The following is a 25,440-nucleotide window of genomic DNA, read 5'->3' on the forward strand; positions in this document are numbered from 1 at the left end:
GGTCAGTTTCATGTATCAGTGTTCAGATAAAACTCATGCTTCCAGGAAAATTACTTTGGCCGCAAGGCAGTATTGCAAAGGCAGATGGGGCTGCCAAACCGAATTTAATGAAAGAAATGCTAGCAGTTTTCAACATGTGTAAAATGGGCTTTTGCAAAACTGAAAGAGGAAAATGCCCATTTAAAAAGTAAACTGTTAAAAGAAAGCCTGCCATTACCTAGCAATGTTGAAGAGGTTTGTGACTGGTGACAAATACACACATAGGCTATTTCTATTCCACAGGTTTTAATTCAAGACTCAGAATGAGAAAATAAAGATTAAAACACATTGGGCCTCATTATAACCCTGGCGTTCCCGTAATGAAGGGGGGCGGTACGGGACCGCCCCCCTTCATTACGGGAGAGCCGATTACGAGCTTCCCTTTGCGGGACCCGGATCAGACGTCTGGTAAAACCAATTTCGAATTGTATGCTTTTGCTCAATCTATTGCTTATGATTGCTAGTATCTTTCCAGTGTTGCTCCAGTAAAGATTTGTACTTATTTAAGGATTTTTGCACACATTCATTGTTTTGTTCAGCCATTTCCGAGTGTCATTTTTATATTGCAAGGGTTTCAGATCTGTTTTTCATTCTCATTTGAGGAGGGAAGGTTGGATTCAAATTTTGTTTCCTATTCCTTATTCCTGATTACATGCTGCTTCTATATATCCATTCAGATTTGATTATTTGTGGGTTGAGGGAATTTTGCAGGGGGAAATTCCAACTGAAGTGCTATCTTTCCGAAAATCCAAAAGTGTTTCTATTCCCTGGTGTTTTCTATTTCTGTTGCTAAAGGGTTGAATTAAGTGCATTGCCTATTTGTTGTTGTCACCACATTGGTGATTGCTGCTCCATATTAAAAAGTATATGATTGATTTGAATTTTAAATAAATAAAAAAATATTACCTTTACCAGCAAGACTGGTTCCTGGTCCATTGTGACCCGGGGTATTTGAAAAGGGGGTGTGATATGAGTGGTATATCTCTCAAATATTGAACCTATATATAACAAAATAAGCATTTCAGTTGTGCGCTGCATATAAGGCTGAGACCAGGGTGTATCGCCTGATTGAAATCCTTAACACAGCCAAAGTCAATAAGACAGTTCTAGTTCTGATGCAATCATCTTAGAAAACGTTAGTTGAACAGTCAGTAGTTCATTGAAGAAAAATCCAGGAGCTCAAGTGAGCCTACCTAAGGTGCACAAGGTGTTAGGCCTGCACAGGTGAATGGCAGTAATTCGAAAAGTTAGTAAGGAGCACCCCCCAAGTTAGGAAGCGCTAGATTTGGCTAAAGGTGGTTAAACCCAAAGCCCCACAGTACCTTAGAATTGAAGCGGATATTCCGGCTGGCTTCACTGGCGCTGCCCTGTTGTGGGAGCCAAGAACAGTACCACAGCAGCAAGCTATTCTCCCCGCCTTGACTATCGACGCGGGAGAGCCCCGGGTACCTCTGACACACAATGCAGGATTCTTCAGCCTTGATTCCTGGTCTTACATTTCATAGTCTCGAAGGTTCATGAAAGGAACGGTCTTTGGTTGAAAAGGACAAGGGCACTTCCCTACTTGCAATCCTCTTCGGTCTTGCCGTCTTTCGCCTTGTATTAAACTGCCATCTTGGAACATCTGTTTCCTCGTGGGCTTTGCCTTGCTCAGAGTGTGCTTTCCTGCTCCGCCTTTTAATCCGTGTGGGGAAGTATGATGGAAGTCACCTGTGTGTAATGATTAGTAATTGCCTGACCCTGCCTGACCATTGTATTGGGACATGTCGGCCATACGGCTCGGGTGTTAGTCTGTTTTCTCTCACAGTGAGCTGTCCGTGAGAAAGTGTTTGTGTTGGAAAAGGGGGGGTGAGTTCCAAAGTATCATACCTGGTAGGATGGGTTAAAGGTGTTACAGGGAAGGCGATACCGCATCTCGCCATCCGGTGTCCCACTTCCTCTCCACGAAGACCCCTCACCCAGGTGATCATCCCGCACTGGTCCTCCTCCAGGAACTGGATCCAAAAGTGGTGGCCGTGTCCTGGCCACCTGGATGACAGATCCCAGGGACTAGCGGCTGAGACACAATCAGGTTTCTCGCAGTCCAGCCAAGTCCAGGAGAGGGGAAGCGGTTTTCCTGGTCCCTGACCTGTTGCTCTACCCTTTGTCTTGGGAAGGTGTCAAAGTCACTCTGTTAGGTGAGGTGCTCTGTAGGTGAGAGAGGATGGCTGTTTTGTGGAACATCTGCCCCATTCAAAGGCAAGAATCTTTCTCTCCCAGGTTTGGCTCTTATTAGAGGGTCCACCACAGATTGCTATTTTCAGTTGACTGCCATGCCCGCTATGATTCCATCAGGAAATACTACTTTGGTTACTGCTCTGTAGAGGTAAACCTGCCCGAGGACACCACAAATGTTTTATTTGCTATCATGCATCAGTATCTTGATCATTTATTGTGTGACAGGTTTCTGTTTCTTACTCTATGTAAGGCAGGGCAGTTTGAGACTAGTGTAGGGTTGACGATTAGCAAGAACCCATTTCCCTGGGTCCTGCATCATAAAAACATTGTGGAAACAGAAGGAAGCGTGTTGATGGCCAAATTAAATGTTTAATTTGTACTGGACTAAAGTGTCAAAATTCAGCCTCCTTTCTGTTAGCCACTTGACTGCACCTGCTAATTAATTAAGAACCACAGAAGGAATTATTGCTGCAGTCAGTGGTTAAAAACTTAATAAATAATAACACTCCATATTGTGAATGCCAATGAAAGAAAATTAAGGAAGGAGGAAGCAGTGGAATAATAATAGCACAATACAGCATGTGAAATACAAGAAAATGTGGTTAAAAAAATTCAAATAATGCCATACATAGATGAAGAAATATGCAAGTATGAGAACATTAAACCAGATGACATACCTTCAATATCATTCTTCTTTTCTTCTTGGCTCTCTTGTACTTTCCCACCAGCTATCTCCCCTTTAAAAAAACAACAGCAACAGGTTAACATTAAGACTCAGATTGCATGAACTGAAATAGAGAGTGGAATACAGTGGAACCACAGAGAAAGAAAGTGACAAAGATAAACCTACCAAGACGGTATTAAAGAGTGCAAGAAAAGGAGAACACACTGACCAGTAAAAACAAGATGGTGTTGAAAAATAAGAAAGAAAAAAAATACAAAACCTAATGTTAATGGAAGATAACAGTGTTTATAAATTGAAGATGGAAACATAAAGGAAGGATTAAGGAGGGAGAAGGAACAAGTTACTTACCTGTAACTGTTGTTCTCCAGCATGGGTCTGGCATGGATTTACATGCTCTGGAATATTCCCCTATTGTCAGGCTGGGAATCCTCAGTAAAGAAAAAATCAGTTTCAGTTTTGTTTCTGAACTGTCTTTCTCCTAACAACCAATCACTGGTCTCTGGGTCATACTGCCCCCAGCCAATGACTGCCCTCTACATAAGCCCCTCCTCTGGCAGCCATCTTCAGATTTTGTAGCATCTAAGTGGCAGTAGGGCAAAGAGAAGAGCCGCAGAGGGGTTGGCTGGAGGGTTCGCATTTGGATCCATGCCAGACCCTTGCTGGATGACAACAGTTACAGCTAAGTAACTTGTTCCTTCTCCAGCATGGGGTCTGGCATGGATTCACATGCTCATGAATAAAGAATAAATAGCTGTACACACAAGCACAACCACGGGAGGTTGCAAGGCTCAACATTAAGCATCTCAACAACTCAACATTAAGCATCTCTTACCTCCTCACCGGGCTCACTTTCAAGCAAACAGGTTGCGCAGCACTGCTTGGCCGACTCTGGACTCCTCCCTGGAATCCCGGTCGACGCAGTAGAATCTCGTGAAGGTGTGCGTCAACCTCAACGTAGCAGCCCTGCAGATGTCCAGCAGGGGCACACCAGACAGGAACGCCGTAGTAGCAGCGATCGCTCTGGTCGAATGGGCTGTCGGATGGCCAGTCAATGGTCGGTTTGCCAAACGGTGACAATGGGTGATGCAGCCGGAGAGCCACTTGGAAATGGAAGCCTTGGAGAGGGCCTTCCCTTGGTTCACAGGACCAAAGTTCACAAACAGCTGTGATGTTTTCCAAAAACTCTTCGTGCGGTCTACGTAGAACTTCAGCGCCCTAGCCACATCAAGCGAGTGCAGAGTCCTCTCAGCCGGCGACAAAGGCGTTGGGAAGAAAACAGGTAACACCAAGGGCTCGTTTAGATGAAAGTCCAACGCCACCTTGGGCATGAAGGAGGGGTGCATCCGCAGCACCACCCTCGTTTTGTGAAATGTCAAGTACGGAGGTTTACAGGAGAGGGCCTGGATCTCTCCCACTCGTCGTGCAGAGGTGATGGCCACAAGAAACGCTGTCTTCCACAATAAAAATGTCAGTGGCGCCAAATACATAGGCTCGAACGGAGGACCCATGAGCCTAGTCAGCACCAGATTGAGCTCCCACGCCGGGGCCGGAGCATTCACCAGCGGGAACGAGCGGAAATGTCCTTTCATGAATTCCTTGACCAGGCGGTGCGACCACAGCAACGACCGCCCCGGAGTTCTGTTGTAGCGGGAGATAGCCGTCAGATGAATCATGATGGAAGCGTGTCCTAGTCCTGCTTTGGCCAGCGACAGCAAGTACGGCAGTACCTGAGGGGCCGTAACTCGTAGCGGGTTGATCTTCTGTGCACGGCACCAGACGGTGAACCTCTTCACTTATGTCCGTAGCACTTCAGTCTAGACGAAGCCCTGGCCTTGGCAAGTACCTCCTTGCAGTCTGCCGGGATCTCTTATCCTCCAAACTCTAGCGCTGCATGAGCCAGGCCAGCAAGTTCAGTGACCCTGGGTCGTGATGTAGAATCACGCCTCCTTCTCTGGCGAAAAGATCTGCAGCCGCTGGAAGCTTGACTGGAGGGGGCGTTGACATGTCCAGAAGGTCTGGGTACCATATCTGTATCGGCCACAGCGGTGCGAAGAGAATCCTCCTGCCCCGGGATCGTCTGAGTTGATTGATGAGTCGCAAAAGCAACAGCAACGGGGGAAACGCATAGAGGAACAGGCCGTCCCAGGGGAAGGAGAATGTATCCCCCATGCTGCCCGGCTGGGGAAACCTGCTGGTTAACCTCCGTCACTTGGTGTTCGTCGCCGTCGCAAACAGATCGATGTGGGGATTGCCCCATCGTCAAGGCAGAAGATCCACTTGATCCTACCGAAGCTCCCCCTCGTGGCACGAGCGCAGCTCCTTGCTGAGGGAGTCAGCGATGATGTTCTTCATTCCCGCCAGCTGAAACGGGACGAGGAATATCCCCTGGGCCACGGCCCATTGCCATAGGTCCTGCGCCTCTCTGGAGAGTGCCGGGGATCTGGTGCCCCCCTGTTTCCGGAGGTAGAACATCGTGGTGGTGTTGTCCGTGAAGACCCGTACCACCTTGCCTTTGAGGGATGGAAGGAACGACTTGAGGGCCCAAAACACTGCCCGTAGCTCCAGAATGTTGATATGCAATAACTTCTCCCCCGTTAGCCACAGGCCTCTTGCATGGAGATCTCCAATGTGGGCGCCCCATCCTTCCAGGGAGGGGTCTGTCGTGGCCGTCTCCTGATAGCGAGGAGTCTGGAAGTCCGTGCCCGCCGCCAGATGCGTGCGGACACTCCACCACCGTATCGCTCGACGGAACGTCTCGTCGAGAGAGATCTTGTCCTCAAAGCTTCCCAATACCTGGATCCACCGGGTGTCGAGGTACGCTTGCAGTGGTTGGATCCGCAGCCTGCACAGTCAAACGAGGTATATGCACGACAACATCATGCCAAGAAGGGTTTTGATGGACCTCACCCTTGCGATCTTCAGGGTCAACAGCCGTTGAACCTTGCCCAGGATGGCCGCTATCCTCTCCTCCGACGGAGACCCCAGGTACGACACCATGTTGAGTCGGGACCCCAAGAACTGTGCGTCTTGCGATGGTACCCAGCAAGACTTTGCATAGTTCACTGAGAACCCCAGTTCTGTCAGCAGCCGGATGGTTTCCGCTGTGTGAGCGACGGCAATCTCCCTCGATTTCGCTCGGATGAGCCAGTCGTCCAGGTAGGGTTAAACGTGGTTCCCTTGGAGACGCAGCCGTGCCGCCACTGGCGCCAGGCACTTGGTGAACATCCTTGGCGCTGATTTTAACCCGAAGGGAAGGGCCTTGAACTGGTAGTGCTGCCCTTGAACCATGAAGCGCAGGAACTTGCAGTGCCCCTTGAGGATGGGGATGTGAAAGTAAGCATCCTCCAAGTCCAGCGTCGACAGGAAGTTCCCTTCTTCCAGCTGTCCCAGCACGTGCTGAAGGGTGACCATCTGAAACTTCTGGGATCTGATTTACTTGTTCAAGCGGCGGAGGGCCAGGATGGGCCACCACCCGCCCGTCTTCTTCTTGACGAGGAAGTACCGATAGTACACTCCGGAGCATCTTTGGAATGATTTCTATCGCGCCCTTTTTCAGCATGGCCCGCACCTCCAGCAGAAGCTGGGGGACGTGGTTTTCCTGCCTGGCCACGGGTGGTATACGCGGACACTTCCATAGGAATTCCAGAGTGTGTCCGTGAGCCAGCGCGTCCAGCACCCAACGGTCTGTGGAGATGGTCTTCCACATGCTGACGAAGTTCGCCAACCAGCCTCCCACCAGGGTGCGTGGGTGGGGGCCCGACGTCCCAGCCGGTTCAGTCCTGCTTTTCCATGGAGGACCTGCCTTGGGGACCTTGCCGATGACAGCGACCTCCTCCGGTCTTGGTGCAGCCCCTGTAGGCCTCCTGGGTCGAAGAGCAGGGCGGTTGACGGTAGGATGACGAGAAGCCACTGAAGTTTTTGGAGGAACCCTGGGACTTTCCTCCGGAGGTCTGACAGGACGGCCGTTGCTGCTGAAGCGTGCCCAAAGCAGGTGCCGTCTCAGTTTCTTCCTTGATGGCCTAGAGAGACTAATCCACAGTCTTGCCAAACAAGTTGTCCACGTCGAAGGGCATGTCCAACACCCTGGACTGCACATCCTGGCGGAAGATAGTGGCCTTCAACCAGCCCCGTCGACGAAGGCAAACACAGTTGCCCATCTGGCAGAACCCCCAGTCAGTGATGTCCGTGGCAAACGTGATGGCATGGTCCGACGCCACCTCGTCTTCCTGCAGAATCTCCAGAGCCTCCGCTCTCTTGTCGTCGGGCAGGAAGTCCAGGAGGGGAGCAATCTTGAACCAGAGCTCCCTGTCGTAATGAGCCACAATGGTGAGGGCATTGGCAGCCTTGATGGTCATCGCTGCCGACGAGATGACTCGCCACCCCATGGTGTCCAGCTTCTTTCCAGCTTCTTTCCCTCGCTGTCCGGGGCGTCGGTTCTCCCGATGGCCCAGGTGATGCAGGGTCTCCCGCAGGCGACAGGGGCATCCTTGTCCAAATCTCTGAGCACAGCGTGTGTAAAGCCTGAATGATGTCCACAGAGATGTCCGCTGGTGGCAGCGGTGGCTGCTGCGGTGGCTGCAGCGGAAGCTACGGCGGCAGAGGCGTAGTATCCTCGGGCTCCTGAACGCCCTGCTCCTCTTCGTCGGTGCCTCCGTCACTCTCCACATCTGCCTCATTGGGGTCCCTCCCATAGGACCTGACCTCGACAAATCTTTGGTCCAAGACGTTCTTGAGAACAGCAAGCTCCTCCTCGTCGGAGATGTCTGTGCTCTGCAGGACTACCGTGCCCCCCCTTATTCTCGACCAGGGGGGGGGCGGTCTCGGGGAGACGACCAGCATTGTCTTCACCGGCGTCTTCTCTACTGGCTGAAAAGAGGATTCCTTCCTGGCCGGCAGGGAACCTCTCGCTTTGGGGCCCGTGTCATGTGAACCCATATCAACGGCCTTCGCCAGGGACGCCACCACTGCTTCAATGGAGGTTTTCGCTGGGTGAATCTAGGCCTTAACGACCTTGGTCATGCTTGGGACCTTCACCGTGGGGGTGGGTCAGTGCTACGCTCCCCCTTGGCCTTCTCCGTCAGAGCCAACTGAGACCTCTCCAGAAGTTTACCTGGGTGCCCCGACTTCCTTTTCTTTGCAGAGCCGGACCGTTGGCTCGTGGTCAAAGATGCCGGAGATGCTGCGCCCATTCTGGCCGCCGAGGAGCCCGTCCTGACTGCGCACCCGGTGCCGGCGGACTAGCTGTGCTTAGCCTTCTGTTTGGCCCCCGTCGCCAGGGTGCCATCAAAGGTCTTAGAAGACCGCTCGGATTTCTTCTTGCGGCTGGGTGACCGGGACTCACCCGACTGGAGCCCTTGGTAAGCCGCTTGCGACGGTCCTTCATGGTGTGGGGAACCATGACCTTGCAGAACGCACAGGCCTCCTCCACGTGCGCCTTGTCAGCATGCAGGCAGTAAAGGCACAGGGAGTGCCCATCGTCCAGGAAAATGTTCCGTAGGCCACATCCAGGGCAAATCCTGAACAGAGGCGTTGAGTCTCCTCTATCTTCAGCCATGACCACGCAGCATAGGCCTCCAAGAATCTTTTGGGATCCTCCAAGAAGGTAACTCGACGAAAAATCGCCCTTGAGGGGTGTAGAAAGTTCCGAAAAACAGGTCCCCATTAGTCGGATGATGGATCGATGGAGCTTGAGGCTCGATTGACCGAAAAAATAAGAGCAAACTCTTCGAAAAATCGCAAACGCAGTAAAAGCTCGGGAGCTACAGCACGAGGACTCCCAACACGTGAACGTGCTGTAAAAATCTGAAGATGGCTGCCAGAGGAGTGGCTTAGGTAGAGGGCAGTCATTGGCTGGGGGCAGTATGAGCCAGAGACCAGTGATTGGTTGTTAGGAGAATGACAGTCCAGAAGTGAAACTGAAACTGATTTTTTCTTTACCGAGGATTCCCAGCCTGACGACGGGGAATGAGCATGTGAATCCATGCCAGACCCCATGCTGGAGAAGTACATTATTTTTGTACTAAAACATTTCCAGCACACGGAGTGACATCAGTTAAGGTCATTAATAGCACTTATGGGTTACCATACAATATTGAGTTTGGAGGGAAAGAGGGTTAGAGTATAACCAAACACTGTAGCACTGTAACAATAGTCTTTTCTCCCAGAGGGATGTAGGCAGTCTTTTATCGCAGCAATAATAGTGTAAAACAATGAAAACCTGTATGGGGACAAGTCCTGCCGAAGCCAGTAGGGTTCAGAATGGATGCCTTTAGGGAGCCAGAACAGCCAAAGTCAATAAGATAGTTCTAGTTCTGATGCAATCATCTTAGAAAACGTTAGTTGAACAGTCAGAAATTCATTGAAGAAAAATCCAGGAGCTCAAGTGAGCCTACCTGAGGTGCACAAGCTGCTAGGCCTGCACAAGTGAATTGCAGTAATTGAAAAAGTAAGAAGGAGCACCCCCCAAGCTAGGAAGCGCTAGATTTGGCTAAAGGTGGTTAGACCCAAAGCCCCACAGTACCTTAGAATTAAAGAGGATGTTCCAACTGGCTTCACTGGTACTGCTTTGTTGTGGGAGCCAAGAACAGTACCACAGCGGCACGCGATTCTCCCCACCTTGACTGTCGACGCGGGAGAGCACAGAGTACCGCTGACACACAATGCAGGATTCTTCAACCTTGATTCCTGGTCTTACGTTCCCTGGACTTGAAGGTTCATTGACAAAGTCATGGGCACTTCCCTACTAGCAATCCTCTTCGGTCTTGCTGTCTTTCGCCTTGTATTAAACTGCCATCTTGGAACTGCTGCTTCCTCGTGGGCTTTGCCTTGCTCAGAGTGTGCTTTACTGCTCTGCCTTTTATCCGTGTGGGGAAGTATGATGGAAATCACATGTGTGTAATGATCAGTAATTGCCTGACCCTGCCTGACCATTGTATTGGGACATGCTAGGCATAAGGCTCAGTTGTTAGTCCGTTGTCTCTCACAGTGAGCTATCCGTGAGAAGGTGTTTGTGTTGGAAAAGGGGTGGAGGGCTGAGTTCCAAAGTATCCTACCTGGTAGGATGGGGTAAAAGTGTTACAGGCAATGGGATACCGCATCTCGCCATCCGATGTCCACTTCAACTACCTGAAGACCCCTCACCCAGGTAATCCTCCCGCACTGGTCCTGCTCCAGGAACTGGATCCAAAAGCGGTGGCTGTGTCCTGGCCACCTGGATGACCGATCCCCGGGGACTAGCGAGTGAGACACATTCAGGTTTCTCGCAGTCCAGACAAGTGTAGGAGTGTGGAAGTGGTTATCCTGGTCCCTGACCCGTTGCTCTAACCTTTGTCTTGGGAAGGTGTCGAAGTCACTCTGTTAGGGGAGGTGCTCTGTAGGTGAGCGAGGAAGGCTGTTTTGTGGAACATCTGCCCCATTCAGAGGCAAGAATCTTTCTCTCCCAGGTTTGGCTCCTATAGAGGGTCCACAACAGATTGCTATTTTCAGTTGACTGCGATGCCCGCTATGATTCCATCAGGAAATACTACTTTGGTCGCTGCTCTGTAGATGCGACAGGTTTCTGTTTCTTACTCTATGCAAGACAGGGCAGTTTGAGGCTAGTGTAGGGTTGACGATTAGCAAGGACCCATTTCTCTGGGGTCCTGCATCATAAAACGTTGTGGAAACAGAAGGAGATGTGTTGATAGCCAAATGAAATGTTTCATTTGTACTGAACAAAAGTGTCAATATTCAGCCTCATTTCCGTTAGCCACTTGACTGCACCTGCTAATTAATCAAGAACTGCAGAAGGAATTCTTTCTGCAGTCAGTGGTTAAACACTTAATAAATAATAACATTGCATATTATGAATGCCAATGAAAAAAACAATTAAGGAAGGAGGAAGCAGTGGAATAATAATAACAAAACACAGCATGTGAAATACAAGAAAATGTGGTCAAAAAAATTCAAATAATGCCATACATAGATGAGGAAATATGAGAACATTAAACCAGATGACATACCTTCAATATCATTCTTCTTTTCTTCTTGGCTCTCCTGTACTTTCCCACCAGCTATCTCCCATTTAAAAAAAAACAACAGCAACAGGTTAACATTAAGACTCAGATTGTATGAACTGAAATAGAGAGTGGATACAGTGGAACCACAAAGAAAGAAAGTGACAAAGAGAAACATACCAAGAAGGTATTAAAGAGTGCAAGTGTTAGGAAAGATTTCATATTGTATGTAATTTTCCCTCCATGTGTCAACCCCCAAACTTTTTGCTGCTGTTTAGACACCATGGACTGACTTTGCCAGAGAAGCACAGCCTTCAGCTGCACTCCTCTGGGCTTTCGCTCACTTTCTATGGGGAAACTGACATGCCCTTAAGACAGTCAGTACTGGGAGACTTTGTTTCCCTTAGTCCTTTCCTCATGTTGCAGCTTTTGTACAACATGTAACAAGTGTGCAATGTATCTTACCATACAGCACACTGGGGTCTCTAGTCATTTCCAAAGGCTCTAAGAACTCTTGCTGGACTTTTTATGAACTGTGCAGATGTGTCAGGGACAGGACTGGTGGCAGCTATCTTTTCGCATTATTTTTAACCCTTTCCTGCCATGTTAACCGCGCTAGCCGCGTTTGGCACAAATAGGTGGCCTGGCTCCAAAATGGCCATGCCACGAGGTTCTTTGTCCTGTCCTTTGGCCATCTTGCCCCTTCACCTTCCCCAGGTCGAGTCGAACCGGGTCAGTCCTTATTTGGTCATGCACTTTCCCGCGAATCCCACTGCTTTTGCAGGCTTCTGCATGTCTTGTATGTGTGCCTCCAGGATGTGAGCTGGGATGTCTGATCCCAATACACATCCTGGGTGCCAGAGAGTCTGGAATGCCCTGAATGGTTACCAGTCAATTGGTCGAAAACATTTGGTCGACAGGACAATTGGTCGACACCATTTGGTCGAATGCCAAATGGTCGAATTTTTTTTTTTTTTTTTTTACCCCTTTTTTTTTGGGGGGGGGGGGGTCCCCCCCCAACCCCCTTTTTTTTCTTTTTTTTTTTTCTTTCCCCACACGAAAACCCACAAAAAATATATATAAATTAAAAAAAAAAAATTCGACCATTTGGCATTCGACCAAATGGTGTCGACCAAATTGCAGTCGACCAAATTGCAGTCGACCAATTGACAGGACACCGCCCTGAATGCCTGGGAAGACCGTGGTCCGTGATTGGTCCATGTATGGAGTGTGTGTTTGCGAGCAGATCTCCCATTGGGTCCTCTCCGTTTTGGCGCAAAGAGAACTTTGGATAAGAGGAGGCTGCAAACACCACTACCATGTTGATCTCCTGAGTTCACACCGAACAAAGGATAGGAGCCAAGTATCCTACAACACAAAGCCGAGTCGAGGAACCGCTGGTGACCCGCTGGAAGGCTTTGCACCCTGAGCCCGCTGTCGTCCCGTGGGACCCCTCTGCATCTGATCGTCCTAGAAGGTCTTCAAAGACGCTTCGACTCATTGGAATAGTGGGACCAACTATTCTCGGCACCTTCACCAAACCCTGCAAGTAAACTCTCTCGGAAGTGTCCCTGGGCCAACCAGTGGGCTGACCAGTTTACGCAGGACCTTTGCTCTGTCACCGCCGCCGTTTCGAAGAGGCCCTCGAAACTTGGTATACTGCTAGCTCTGTGCCCATGGTACCCTCACACCGAAATTCGTACGCTTGGCATTCCCAAGTCTAAAGAGAGATGAGTGCGCCAGGACCGGAGTAAACACGGTTACCGTGTTGCCCTGCCGCGGCAACGACCTGTGCAAGTTCGCTGCATGTGTGACCCTTTTGTCCCTGAAGCCTGCTGAAGTGAAACTGTGCCGATTCCTCCACCCGGAGCGGAGAAATCGCCACTGTCCCGTTTGGGAATTAACGCTTTATCGTGGGAACTACAAGGTGCTGAGACGTCCTTTTTGCCGCATTCGAACCTGCCAGCGAAGTGGACTGTACTGGCGAAGTTTGGGTCTGCCTGTGTCGGGGACCGGTGAGTAATCCTTACCCCAACTGGTGGACCCTAGCGCAGCAGCCCATTTTTACGCACAAGTGGCCCCTGAGGGCCCCTTTGCTTTCCACAGCTATTGCAAAATAGCGACTCTATCCCGCACTCTCAAACTACTGCTGCCCTCAAGTGGAGGTCCATCTTGAATAGTGGGAACTTGTTCTGCATCGCCTCATCCACCTTCCCAAGCTGCTAGAGACCCTTAAAGAGACCCTATACTGTCCATTGGCACAAGCGCGTGTATGTACTATTGAGCACAAGGCTCCTCTCTTTGTAGGGCTTGGACTGCCTCTTAGGTGTATTATTGATGTGGAACTGAGTCTAAAGATTACTTGCACTGCCTGTTTTCTTCCCCTCTAGGTTGTCAACATATTTCGTGCGTTTCACCCTTTAGACCCCCTTGGTCTTGTATATATATATTGTGTTGAGTGTGATGTATTGGTTTACTTAGTGTTACTGTGATTCTTTGCTATGGTCTATGTTTCAAAGGCCTTGTAATAAATGTGTCTATATTTTTAATATAACACCTGTCTGGAGTAATTTGTAAGTGTCCTTGCTGTGTATGCTCATTGTGGTCTTTCAGTCACCCTCACCCCTCCTGAGACTTAGTCTTGACCGCCTGCCATAGCTACCCTGATTGGTCTGGCTTGTCCAGAGGTTACCCTGTTCCAAGAAACTAGGCTGGCCTTCTAAACCTCTGCTCCTCCAGAACAGAGTTCAGAAATCCTTCTTAACAGCAAGAAAAGGAGAACACATTGACGAGTAAAAACAAGATGGTGTTGAAAAATAAGAAAGAAAAAAGGTATAAAACCTATTGTTAATGGAAGATAACAGTGTTTATAAATTGAAGATGGAAAACATAAAGGAAGGAATAAGGAGGGTGAATAGAAGGACTAGAAAATTAAGGCAATAAAAAAAAATACAACAAAAGAATAAAGAAATTAGATTGAAGGAAAAACAATGGAAAGAGAAACAGAATAAACGAAAAGACAGAAATTAAATGAAACAAGACGGTTCACAGCCACAATGAAGAAATAAAGGAAAAACAAACCGTTACTAGAGAGAAATAAGCAAATATGATAAGGGAAACCAAAAGAAAAATGAGAACACGTAGAACAGATGAATGAAACTGTATGAGGAATAAACTGTTAAAAAAATAGCATGATGAAAAAAGAGGTAAAGACCCATAAAAAAGGAAAAAACAAGGAATTAGAAATAAGAGAATGTAAAAAAATATACAGAAATAAAGGAAACATGCAAGAAGAATGTCTCGCTGATATTACTAGCTTTCTGGTTGGGAGCTAACCAATTAGATTTCTTTTTAAATTGCACTGTGTATTTTGTTTCTGTTAGGGAGAATTCTCAGAAATGTGCTAATTCATCTCTACCTTAGAGACCCCCATCTCCTTTGCTGGACTCTAGGACTTTTTCATTTTTACCTGGAGAGAGTGTGACCCTTTTTTCCCACTCTCTCATGTGTTTTAATGTGATTTTAACTCTGTTCCTTTTTGTTTTTGGAGCCTGACAAACTCCATAGGCATCTTTGTACATTGTAGCACACATCACCTTCAGTGCAGTGCTACAGGGAAGTATCCCCAGATTTCCCCAACGGTTTAAATACCTTTTCTCTTGGATAATTACTGTTTCCAGGAGCAGTAAAGTGAATTTGACTTTACTTTACAGTTGTAACTGTTTAGACCCAGCACACACTGGGCCTCATTACGACCCAGGCGGTAAGTTACCGCCTGGGCCGTGACTTTACCACCATGGCGTAAACTACGTTTACGCCATGGTGGTTGGCGGACTTACCACCCCATTCCTACCTTGGCGGGGCGGTAAGTCCCCAATCCCCATTTACCCTTCCCCATTCCCATTTTTGCCCCATAGGGCATAATGGGAGTGGGGAAGGCGTTAATTACGCCACCGTAAATTACGGTGGCGTAATTAACTCCATGGTCCCTTAGCGCCATGGATTTTAACACCTGCTAAAAGCAGGTGTTAAGTCCGCCATGGCGCTAAGGGACCTCGTACTCAGGCGGTAAGGGTCGGCGCTGTTAACGCCGCCGTAAAACCCTGACCGCCTGAGTCGTAATGAGGCCCACTATCTTACAATATGGTGCTGGAGGGGTTACCTAGTATCCCTTTGTCTAACTTCTCATGTAACAATTTGATGTTACCCTTTCCTCAATGAATGGCTGGTGGCAGTGGTTTACTTTTTACGACCATTGCATGTCTTTACCGCGGGCTGCGTTCACAGCTGCAGCAAAGCACCCTTGAGTGCCATTTTCGTCACAATGGCCCTGGTCTTCTTTTTTTGCCATTTCTTTGTGGAAAGGTCCTTCTTGAGATTTACTCTGCAAGCCAAACCCAGATTGGTCCCTTTGTTCATTTTGTCTTTGGCGGGCTTCACAAGTGAATCTCGCCTCTGGCTCCAGGGTGTCTGGTGGGGGCAGGAAGTGAGGGAGGTGCCCGAAAACTCCCTGTGCTTAGTCTCCTAGGAGACCGGAATGCAGTCCTTGGTGATTGGCCGGCTGGCTGCCCGGCAAGGACAGCCACCCTGCTGGGTGATTGACAGCCAGGCTGCAATGAATGGGAGAAACCTGCATAAAAGGAGAGGCTTTTTGGCTTGGAAGGCAGAGTCGACCACTGGACGGAGGAATCTGAAGAAGAACTTGAAGAAGACGCCTGCTGCAACTCCTGGACCGTTGGTTTGCCCAGTGAAGCCCTGCTGCTGTGCTGAAGCTCCAAATCCATATCGACAGAGAAGCTCCTGAAAGGACGACTTCTTCCTTTGAGTTGGTGGGACCAATCAACTCCAAAGTAAGCCACCTGGGCATTCTTCTCAGAACTGGTTGAATTTCAACAGAGTTGCTGCTGGAACCGAATAAACCAGGGAGAGGAACACCAGTTTGTGTACGTTGCTTTTAAGCTGACCAAGAGCTCCAGGAAGATCCTCCGGACTCCCAGGAAGCAGGACTGACCAAGCCTGAACCACCTCAACAGAGTGCTGAACCCCAGATGCAAGGAAAGTCCCTCTCGACAGTCAGGAACCGCGGCGGTGCTGTTTTCGGTAGACGCGAGGAGCTGAAACGCTGAATTGCCACTTGCTGGAAGATTGCCCTTTTGCTGTCGGTAACCGTCCCATTGCAGTGCAGGAGTCCTCAGACGTCCTCCCTATTGTCCCCAGACTGAGGCCCAGGAATACCATGTGGGATATATTGACCCACTCAACAGTATTTCTCCATATCACCAAGCTGCATTTGTGCAGATACAGCAAAATGGCTGCACTGACTCTTGTGAGCGCCATGGCCTCAAAACTGCGTTATGCAGCAACAAAAAGGTGGCAGCACCATTTTGCCAAGCATACATGCGGCAGGATGGAACAAGGGGGCACACTGAAGGACCAATGGAATAAAGTGAAAAAGCAGAGTTGTGTTGCTGCAAAAGCCCAAAAACCTCGTTAAAAAGGAAACTTTTTCATCTTTAAAGAAAATGCTGCACTGCTCTTTGTTAATTTCCGAGTGTCATTTCATTACATTGCAAGGGGTTTAAAATCCTTTTTTTCTCTCTTATTTGGGGAGGGAAGGCCAGATTTGGATTCTGTTTCCTGTTTCTTATTCCTGATTACCTGCTGCTTCTGTTTATCCACTCAGAATTGATTATTTGTGGGTTGAGGGAACATTGCAGGTAGAAATTCTATCTTTCCTTATGAAAAAGTGCTTCTATTCTGCTGCGCTGTGTATCTGTTCCAATAGAAGGTTAAACCCAGACAGAGCATTGCTCACATTCTCATTGTAATTATCACCCATTGGTGATTGCTGCCCCATATTAAAAAGTGTATGATTTCAGGGTGTGGCCAACGAGCGCGCAATGAGGACGTGATTCCTCATTGCTCCCGGGGCTGCCAGCTAGATCCTGCTGTAATCCTGCAAGCCTGAGCCACTAAAACCCACGGAAACAACTCCCACAGGCGGCGGAACCCCTGTACAACGGGTCGCTACAATTTGAGTCTGAACCGGAGTGCGGTTCGACAGTTACGCGGTGGCTAAAACAGAAACAATCGCCAATGAATGGTAATCAAGATGGCCACCAAGACTATGTGCTGAGCGGAGGGCGTGCATTTCGGATTCGACCTAACCGACCAGAACGCCCTGCAGCGGCGTCTGTCGTCGCAGAGCCTCCGCGTGTCTGAGGAGAACATATATTGATTCCGACCACAGGCGTCCCAGTGAGAGGGTGCTGAGTGCGCCTAGGATAGCGGACGATTCCTGACGTCCTCTGCTTCAGGGTGAGGCGGTGCGATCTGGTCAGAGAACACTGGTGGGGACTCCCAGACAAAGAGAAAGTTGCAGATACGTCCACCCTGATGATTACCCAGCGCTGGTAAGAAGCGAGCCCTGCCTACTGCACACACAAACAACTACGGTCACAGCGGAGGCGTCGGCGGCCGCCGCGGTGGGTCCCCTGAAGCTGTACGGCTTGACTGACCGTGCAAATAGAAGCATACGACTCGCAAGCACCTCATTTGAAAGAGGTCTAGACCGGCAACGGCGCACACGGTCCCAGAGGTGAGGAAGAAGCTGGGAGGAAAAGAAACAACTAAGTCTCCCCTGCAGTAAGAAGCCGGAAGGTAGGACCATACAACAACACTGATACGCAAAAGTAAACACCTATAACCTGGCATGACAAAGTACTACATCAACTCTAGAAATGTAATTGAAATCGTGGATTGTGACAAGGCCTGCAGAGCAGCTGTGAACGTGTGGTAAGCTGCCTGTGGTGAAAGAGTGTCCGGTACAGGACATTTGTAGATGGCATACTGACTTTGCAACACACCGAACTGGCAGTAAGCTATGGTATGATTGAGTGCTGAATACCCAGGAAAATAAGTTGTAAAGCAGATATCCTGCCCCTATATTGGTAGAAAGACACTAACTCTCAACAGTAGTTACTGGCTGTCCCTCTGAAATCACCTGTGGGCCTAGAATACTGCCGCAAGTGGCCACTTGCTAGAATGCGAGCTTGAATTCAGATGATGTGCCACTTTAAAAGGTAGCAAGTGTGACAGAGCCTGCAGAATTACAGGACACAATTAAAAGTACTCCTCATAGGCTACCACTGGCTGAATCCTGCTTCGTCTCTGCGGAAGCCTGCAATTCTAATGCACGAAAGCTACAATCACTGTGCTCAACATCCTGGTAGAGAGCTCTTACCATGTGGCACTGGTGGAGACGCGCCGCTGCTCAGCGTAGCCACAGAAATTCACCAGCCCACATGTATATAATGAGATAGGCAGTGACACTAGATCCCAAAGGGCCAGTAGTGGCAACAACTCCTAGAATACAAGAGTGGCAACTGGACCTACACTCAACTCACCACAAACCGAATACGGCCAGTACCCAAAGCTGTAACAACAATACCCAGCGACTATCCTTCAGGCGAAAATCTCCTCTGGCACCACAGGCCCTGATCACGAACTGCAGATCACGCCGCTGTCTGTCCCTTCGAATACAGTTCAAGTCCAGCGATCCGCAATAGACCCAGGCATGGGTAAAGATAAGACTAAGAAAGCCGCTACACAGAGCACAATGGAACAGTACACGATACCCACACCAACCCCTCCAGTAGAACAAGCCAGACACACAAGACGCACAGGATAACATCTCCCTCAGAGACGTGGTGAATGCTATATCTAACTCACGGACCTCCATGGAGAAAAAAATGGACACCATCAGCACGGAGGTGTCCCTTTTGTGTCATGATATACAGAAACTCACCTCCCGTACGGGAGAGCCAGAAACTCGTATATCAGAGACAGAGGATGGTCTTCGGAGTATGAGTCAACAGATGAACGGAGTAATGGAACAAACACTGGAGGAACGAGTGGAGGAGGGAGAGGGATGCTCGAGGCGAAACAACATCCGGATCCTCGGCCTGCCCGAAAAAACAGAAGGGCCGAGTATGGAGTTATTCTTAGAACAATGGCTATCTGACCTATTTGCCCCAAAGACCTTCTCAATTTCTTTTTTCTGTTGAACGAGTGTCATGGCCACTGGACAAGGGGCCAGTCCTTCCTCATCCCCCGGGTCCAATTGGACCGAGTCCTGGCGCCTTTGGCGCCAGGCTCATGTAAAGGTGTGTCTTGCACTCAGTGCCAAGGGTGTGTGCAGCTGGGCCGGGCGTGGCCATAGAACAGAACTGGAAGGCACGTGCCAAAGTCCCAGGGAAGGGCAAGGTGGAGTCAGTAGGCGGGGCTAAAGGGAGGGGCCTGAGCCAGCCTATATAAGGCCAGTACATCCACGTGCCTTCGCTTCGCGTTATTCTGCTTCCAGCAGCGTAACGTTCTCCACTGTGCTTACCTATGCATCACTGGATTTCTGCTGCTCCATCCTGAGGACATCTTGAGAAAGCTCCTTACCTGCTGCTTGCTGCTACATCACTGCGCAAACCAGTTACTCATCGCTGTGGGCGCTACTCACCTGCTGCCAGCCGCTACATCGCTGAGAGTGCTCCTTACCTGCTGCCAGCCGCTACATCGCTGTGCACGCATCTTACCGGCATTCCATCATGGTCGGAGTCGGAGACTTCATCTTATCTGCATCCCATCACGGCCGGATTCTGAGACTTCATCTTGCATGCATTCCATCGCGGTCGGAGTCAGAGTCTTCATCTTACCTAATCCGGGCACCCAGTTACTCGGAACTCCGCCTCACTCCATTTTCTCTGCCGTAGCTTCACCCTGCAGCCGCAAATCTTCACCGAGCATCCGGAGGCCATTCTTCATCGTCGGTCTGCACCTACAAGGAAATAAAGAACACAACAGGTTAGAACTCATGTGTATACCGAACACTCGGCCATACCATACAAAAGACTAGAGTTTCCTTATATAAAGACCAACTTACCTGTCACTGTTGAAACTCCGTCAGCCTCCAGAGACCTATGAACTCTCATCGCCCCCGATTCACTTCTCCGCAAAAACGGGGATGGAAAGAGACATTGCAAGAATTATTTACTAAATACAGACAGTCTAAATGAACAATAGTTATAACAAACACTTACCTCCTAAGTGGATTGGTCTCAGCTAATCTGGATCAACACTCCCACAGACCAGTGAAGCAACTCGGTCCGCTCTACGCGCCCCTGCTAGGATAAGCAGGACGGATAGCTCAACACTTCAAAACTACAGGTGAGCTTGTATGGGAAAGCGTTTGCACACTGTATTTTGGCACGAAAGGGTAGGGTGAAGTCATGATACCCCCACTCCACTTTCATTGCCTCTCATCTTCACTCAGGGGCAACACCCGTCTGTCGAACAGCAGGCCCAGCAACCATCTGGAGGGGAAGGCAATTCCGAGGATCCGAGTCAAGGGAGGGCTCCAACCGTGCCCCAACGCCCACATGGAGGCCAGGTGAGCGTAACAGAACGCGAAGCTATCCCAAATATCCGAATGGGCGTCATGGAAACTTCTGAAACCGACCAGTTAGCCCAACTATTGGGGGAGCTACGGGCTGAGGTGCATGCCTCAAGACAAGAGACTAATTCCTTGAGGAGAGACCTTATTATAGCCCGAGAACGAACAGATGATCTGGCAAGACAAATGCTTCAGGCACACGCTGGGCAAGTCCCGTTACCCGGAATCGCAACAACTCCTTTGCCGCAACCTTCACCACCAGTGCAGGTGGTACTCCCAGGGGCGGTTCCACTTCCTCCACCCAAACGCTTTTTTGGCGACCCGAACAAATACGCTGTGTTCATGAATCAGGGGCGCCTCCACTTTTTGTGCCGACCAGGAGCCTTCCCAAATGACAGTGCCAGGGTGGCCTTTGTGCTTTCTTATATGGGAGGCTGTGCAGATGATTGGTCTATACCATTAGTGGCTCAGGATGACCCAATGCTTCAGAACTTTACAGAATTCCAACGGGAATTGGAAAAACTGTTCGCCAGACACACTCAAGGGCAAGCACTGGACAACAAACTGCTATCCATGAGGCAAGGCAGCCACTACTTACTGACTTATATTGCTACCTTCAACTGCCTAGTGGCACAGACCAACTGGCCTGAGGAAAAAAGAACAACACTGTTTTCACAGACCCCAAGGAGGCATGGAATTGGGTGGAACGCCACCTAGTCGGTGATTGGGAACCACGACGAAACCAACAAAATAGACAGAACAGACCACGCCCGGATAGATCGCCTCCTGAACGACCATGACAACAACTGGAGGAGCTGCCACGGATGGACAATGAATAATGTAATCAACTAATGTATACTGTGCTTCAACTGCCCTGCACAAGCAACTGCTGTGCTACTACCATCACATCGGTGACAAGCTTGCGCAAACTTGCATCTAAGATGGCTGGCGGCCCACAGCGGCCCACTGATAAGCCACCCCCTACGCTTCCTTGAAAGGGAAGACATGAATCACCTGTACACCTGTCCTCTTATAGTGTGTTCGATGCTGTATTGACAGAACTCTATGTTAATCTGTTCCTTTGTTCTAATGTTTCGAAGTTAGAAGGGGCGACAGATGCTTCAGTTTGGGATGGAGTACAGGGAGTGGGGGTTTGGGATTTGTATTCCTTGTTCTCGTTTTTTTGCACACGGTCTGATAGCTACACTAGAGATATGCAACACGCTGATTGTTCACAAACCAAATACACATAGCACCCTCCTCTTACAACACATAGTTGCAAACACTAGCACCTGTATGATCATTGTCAACCACAACCGCTGCCACCACTAAACAGCTGAGGCTCCTGACATGGAATGTCAACGGCCTAGGGTCTAGTATCAAAACGCGCCTAGTGACGCAATACATAAACAGGCATGCACCTGACATAGTGCTTCTTACTGAAACACACTTAGCAGGCACAGTATGTAATCTCTTTAAGAGAACCAACTACCATACAGCAGTACACGCAGGATTTACTATGGGCTACAGAGAGGTGCTGATCCTATTGCATAAAAGACTCCCACTCACAATCTCTAGCGTCACCCAAGATACGGGTGGAGATATGTACACATAAATGCCACATTATGGAACTATCCCTTGGCGATAATGGCAATATACTCCCCGCCAGCATTCATGACTGCCCTGATAGAGGATATCACACTTGTTCTGTCCACAAATGCAGTGGATACCTGGATAATAGGAGGAGATTTCAATGAGGTCATGAATGTTGAAGAAGACTGCACGCATACAAGGAGGAGAAATACTACAATACCCACCAAGTTAGCGACCTTTGCCTCTGCATTGGGATTGAGGGACGTGTGGCAGGATCTACATCCAGATGAAAGGGAGTATTTGCTTCACTTTCTAGAATAGACTACTTTTTTCGGTATCAGGTAATATTATCCCCATATATATATGGTCGCCATATATATATATGGTCGCCGTAAATAATCTTGCCGGGAAAAAGTCGTGGCGATATTATTTGGGTGACCATATATATGGGGACAGGGGCAGCGGGGGTTGTGGGGGTGTCCCCTGCTCCCCATGAAGAAAAAACAAAGGTTTGGGGGTTGCGGGGGTGTCCCCCACATGTTCCATGTAATAATGTCCCCACAAAAACCGGCCATTTTTCGGCGATGTTTTTGCATGCCGATATTTTTGCGGGGACATTATTACATGGAACCCTTTTTTCTACCAGTTCAAGATATCCACAAGGCAGTTAGTGTAAAACTGCTCCCACAAAGCATCCCAGATCACCCCCCCCCCTCCTGGTGGATATCAAAACCGAAAGACCCCTCCCCCCACCGACGTGGCGCCTCAATAAGTATTACTTGGGTTTCCCGGGGCTTATAAACAAAATATGCACTGCTACATCCACATACTTTGAGATGAACACAAGATCGGCTGATAGCCCGGGAACTCTTTGGGAAGCTTACAAGCCAGTCCTGCGAGGGGAAATCCTGGCATGGACATACGCACAAAAAAAGGCACACCAGAAAGGTGTGGAGGAAGCTGAACGGGAAGTGTGACGCACTGAGACACATTATATAGGCAACAACTTACCCGAAGGGAACAGGGCCTTGATTCTGGCACAAAAAAAGCTACACAACATAACACTAGACTGCGCCAAGTTGGCACACAGGGCTATGAAAGCCATACTATATGAAACAGGAGATAAGGCCGGGCAAAAGCTAGCTTGGCTGGAGAAAAGAGATGGGGGACACCAACAAATCAGAAACATTAAAACCGCAAACGCGGAAATAGTGTCATCTGACCGCGACATAGGAGAGAGTTTTGCGTCCTACTACGAGCAACTTTATAGTGCCTCACCCGCTCCCATAGACACCACCATTATAGAAGCAATAGATCTCCCCTCACTAGATGCTAGTCAAAGGGCAACACTTGAAATGAATATAACGGAGGAAGAAGTATCATCTGCAATCTCGCAACTTCAAACCGGTACGACCCCGGGTCTGAATGGTCTCCCGATGGAAGTCTGGAAAAGATTGGATGGAGACAGCATAGTCCCACATATGCTCAATATGTTTAACCACTCGAAAGAACAGGGGATACTCCCACTGGATTTACGCAAAGCCAGCATAATAGTGATACCAAAAGAGGGCAAACCACCCAGTAAATGTAGCTATTCTGGCCAAGGTACTAGCCAACAGACTCCAAGGTGTAATCACATGTCTGATCCACCCAGATCAGTGGGGCTTAATGCCAAAGAATTCTACACGGATGAACATCCATAGGCTTCACTTGGCACTTGAGAGAGCACCAGCCCAACAAGAGTCCCTAGCACTGCTGGCAATTGACTTTAACAAGGCCTTCGACTCTGTATACTGGGAGGCATTGTGGGCAATAATGGAGAAAATGGGCTTTGGGGAGAAATTTATAAGCTGGGTCCAACTTTTATATAATGCCCCCGAGGCAGAGGTGAGAGTGAATGGGTGGCCCTCCTGTAGCTTCAAATTGGGGAAGGGAACAAGGCAAGGATGCCCCTTATCGGCCATGTTATTTGCACTAATAATTGAGCCCTTAGGGACATTGTTGCGAAACTCACAGACATGGTGGGGCTTCCGTTGGACTCATGACTGGGAAGACAGAATCTCCCTATACGCTGACGACCTACTGATTTACCTGGGGGATCTGGCTATCTCTTGTCCCATAGTTACGCAGAGCCTAGTGGGGTATGGTAACTTCAGCGGCCTGAGAGTAAATTGGGATAAATCGGTACTGTTCCTAATCAAAGGAATAGAAAGTATACCCCCTGAAGGCGCCCCATATAGAGTTGAAGGAACAAGTTACTTACCTGTAACTGTTGTTCTCCAGCATGGGTCTGACATGGATTCACATGCTCATGAATATATTCCCTGATGTCAGGCTGGGAATCCTCGGTAAAGAAAAAAATCAGTATCAGTTTCGTTTCTGATCTGTTTTTCTTAGTAGTAACCAATCACTGGTCTCTGGGTCATACTGCCCCCAGCCAATGACTGCCCTCTCCCTAAGCCCCGCCCCCGGCAGCCATCCTCGGATTTGGTAGCGCATAAAGTGGCAGTATGACCAAGTGAAGAACCGCAGAGGGGTAGGAGGGAGGGTTCGCATGTGAATCCATGCGAGACCCATGCTGGAGAACAACAGTTACAGGTAAGTAACTTGTTCCTTCTCCGGCATGGGGTCTCACATGGATTCACATGCTCATGAATATAAGAATACATAGCAGTACACGCATGCACAACCACGGGAGGTGGCAAAGGCTCAACATTAAGCATTACATAGACTCAACATTAAGCAACTCTTACCTCCTCACCAGGCCCACCTTCAGGCGAACAGGTTGCGCAGCACTGCCTGGCCGACTCTGGACTCCTCCCTGGAATCCCGGTCGACGCAGTAGAATCTCGTGAAGGTGTGCGTCGACCTCCACGTAGCAGCCCTGCAGATGTCCAGCAAGGGTACACCAGACAAGAACGCTGTGGTAGCAGCGATCGCTCTGGTCGAATGGGCTCTCGGACGGCCGAGCAACGGTCGGTTTGCCAACCGGTGACAGTGCATGATGCAGCCGGAGAGCCATCTGGAAATGGAAGCCTTCGAGAGGGCCTTCCCTTGGTTCACAGGTCCAAAGTTCACAAACAGCTGTGATGTCTTCCGAAAACTCTTCGTTCGGTCCGCGTAGAACTTCAGCGCTCTAGCTACATCCAGCGAGTGCAAAGTCCTCTCGGCCGGCGACGAAGGCGACGGGAAGAAAACTGGTAACACCAAGGGCTCGTTGAGATGGAAGTCCGACGGCACCTTGGGCATGAAGGAGGGGTACGTCCTCAGCACCACCCTCGTCTCGTGAAAAGTCAAGTATGGAGGCTTGCAGGATAGGGCCTGAATCTCTCCCACATGTCATGCGGAGGTGATGGCCACAAGGAACGCTGTCTTCCACGACAGGAACTTCAACAGAGCCGAATGCAAAGGCTCGAATGGCGGGCTTATGAGCCTGGTCAGCACCACGTTGAGCTCCCACGCCATGGCTG

At 49.3% G+C, this 25,440-nt stretch overlaps 1 protein-coding gene across 11 annotated transcripts in view; it reads right to left on the reverse strand.

The window, feature by feature from the left end:
• LOC138580892 (up-regulator of cell proliferation-like) overlaps positions 1-25,440 on the reverse strand; it is a 1,164,421-nt gene that overhangs the window by 857,167 nt on the left and 281,814 nt on the right. For 6 of the 11 annotated variants that reach the window (XM_069651790.1, XM_069651791.1, XM_069651794.1 and 3 more), the window contains exons 8-9: positions 10,942-10,992; positions 2,934-2,993 (exon numbers count right to left, since the gene is read on the reverse strand). In XM_069651790.1, the coding sequence (XP_069507891.1) occupies positions 2,934-2,993; positions 10,942-10,992 (111 nt within the window). The remainder of the gene's footprint in view (positions 1-2,933; positions 2,994-10,941; positions 10,993-25,440) is intronic. The other 5 variants (XM_069651801.1, XM_069651799.1, XM_069651797.1 and 2 more) reach the window with 2 other exon arrangements.

This window comes from Ambystoma mexicanum, chromosome 3p, assembly GCF_040938575.1.
Source record: "Ambystoma mexicanum isolate Mex_15411 chromosome 3p, UKY_AmexF1_1, whole genome shotgun sequence".
Classification (NCBI taxonomy): Eukaryota; Metazoa; Chordata; class Amphibia; order Caudata; family Ambystomatidae; genus Ambystoma; species Ambystoma mexicanum.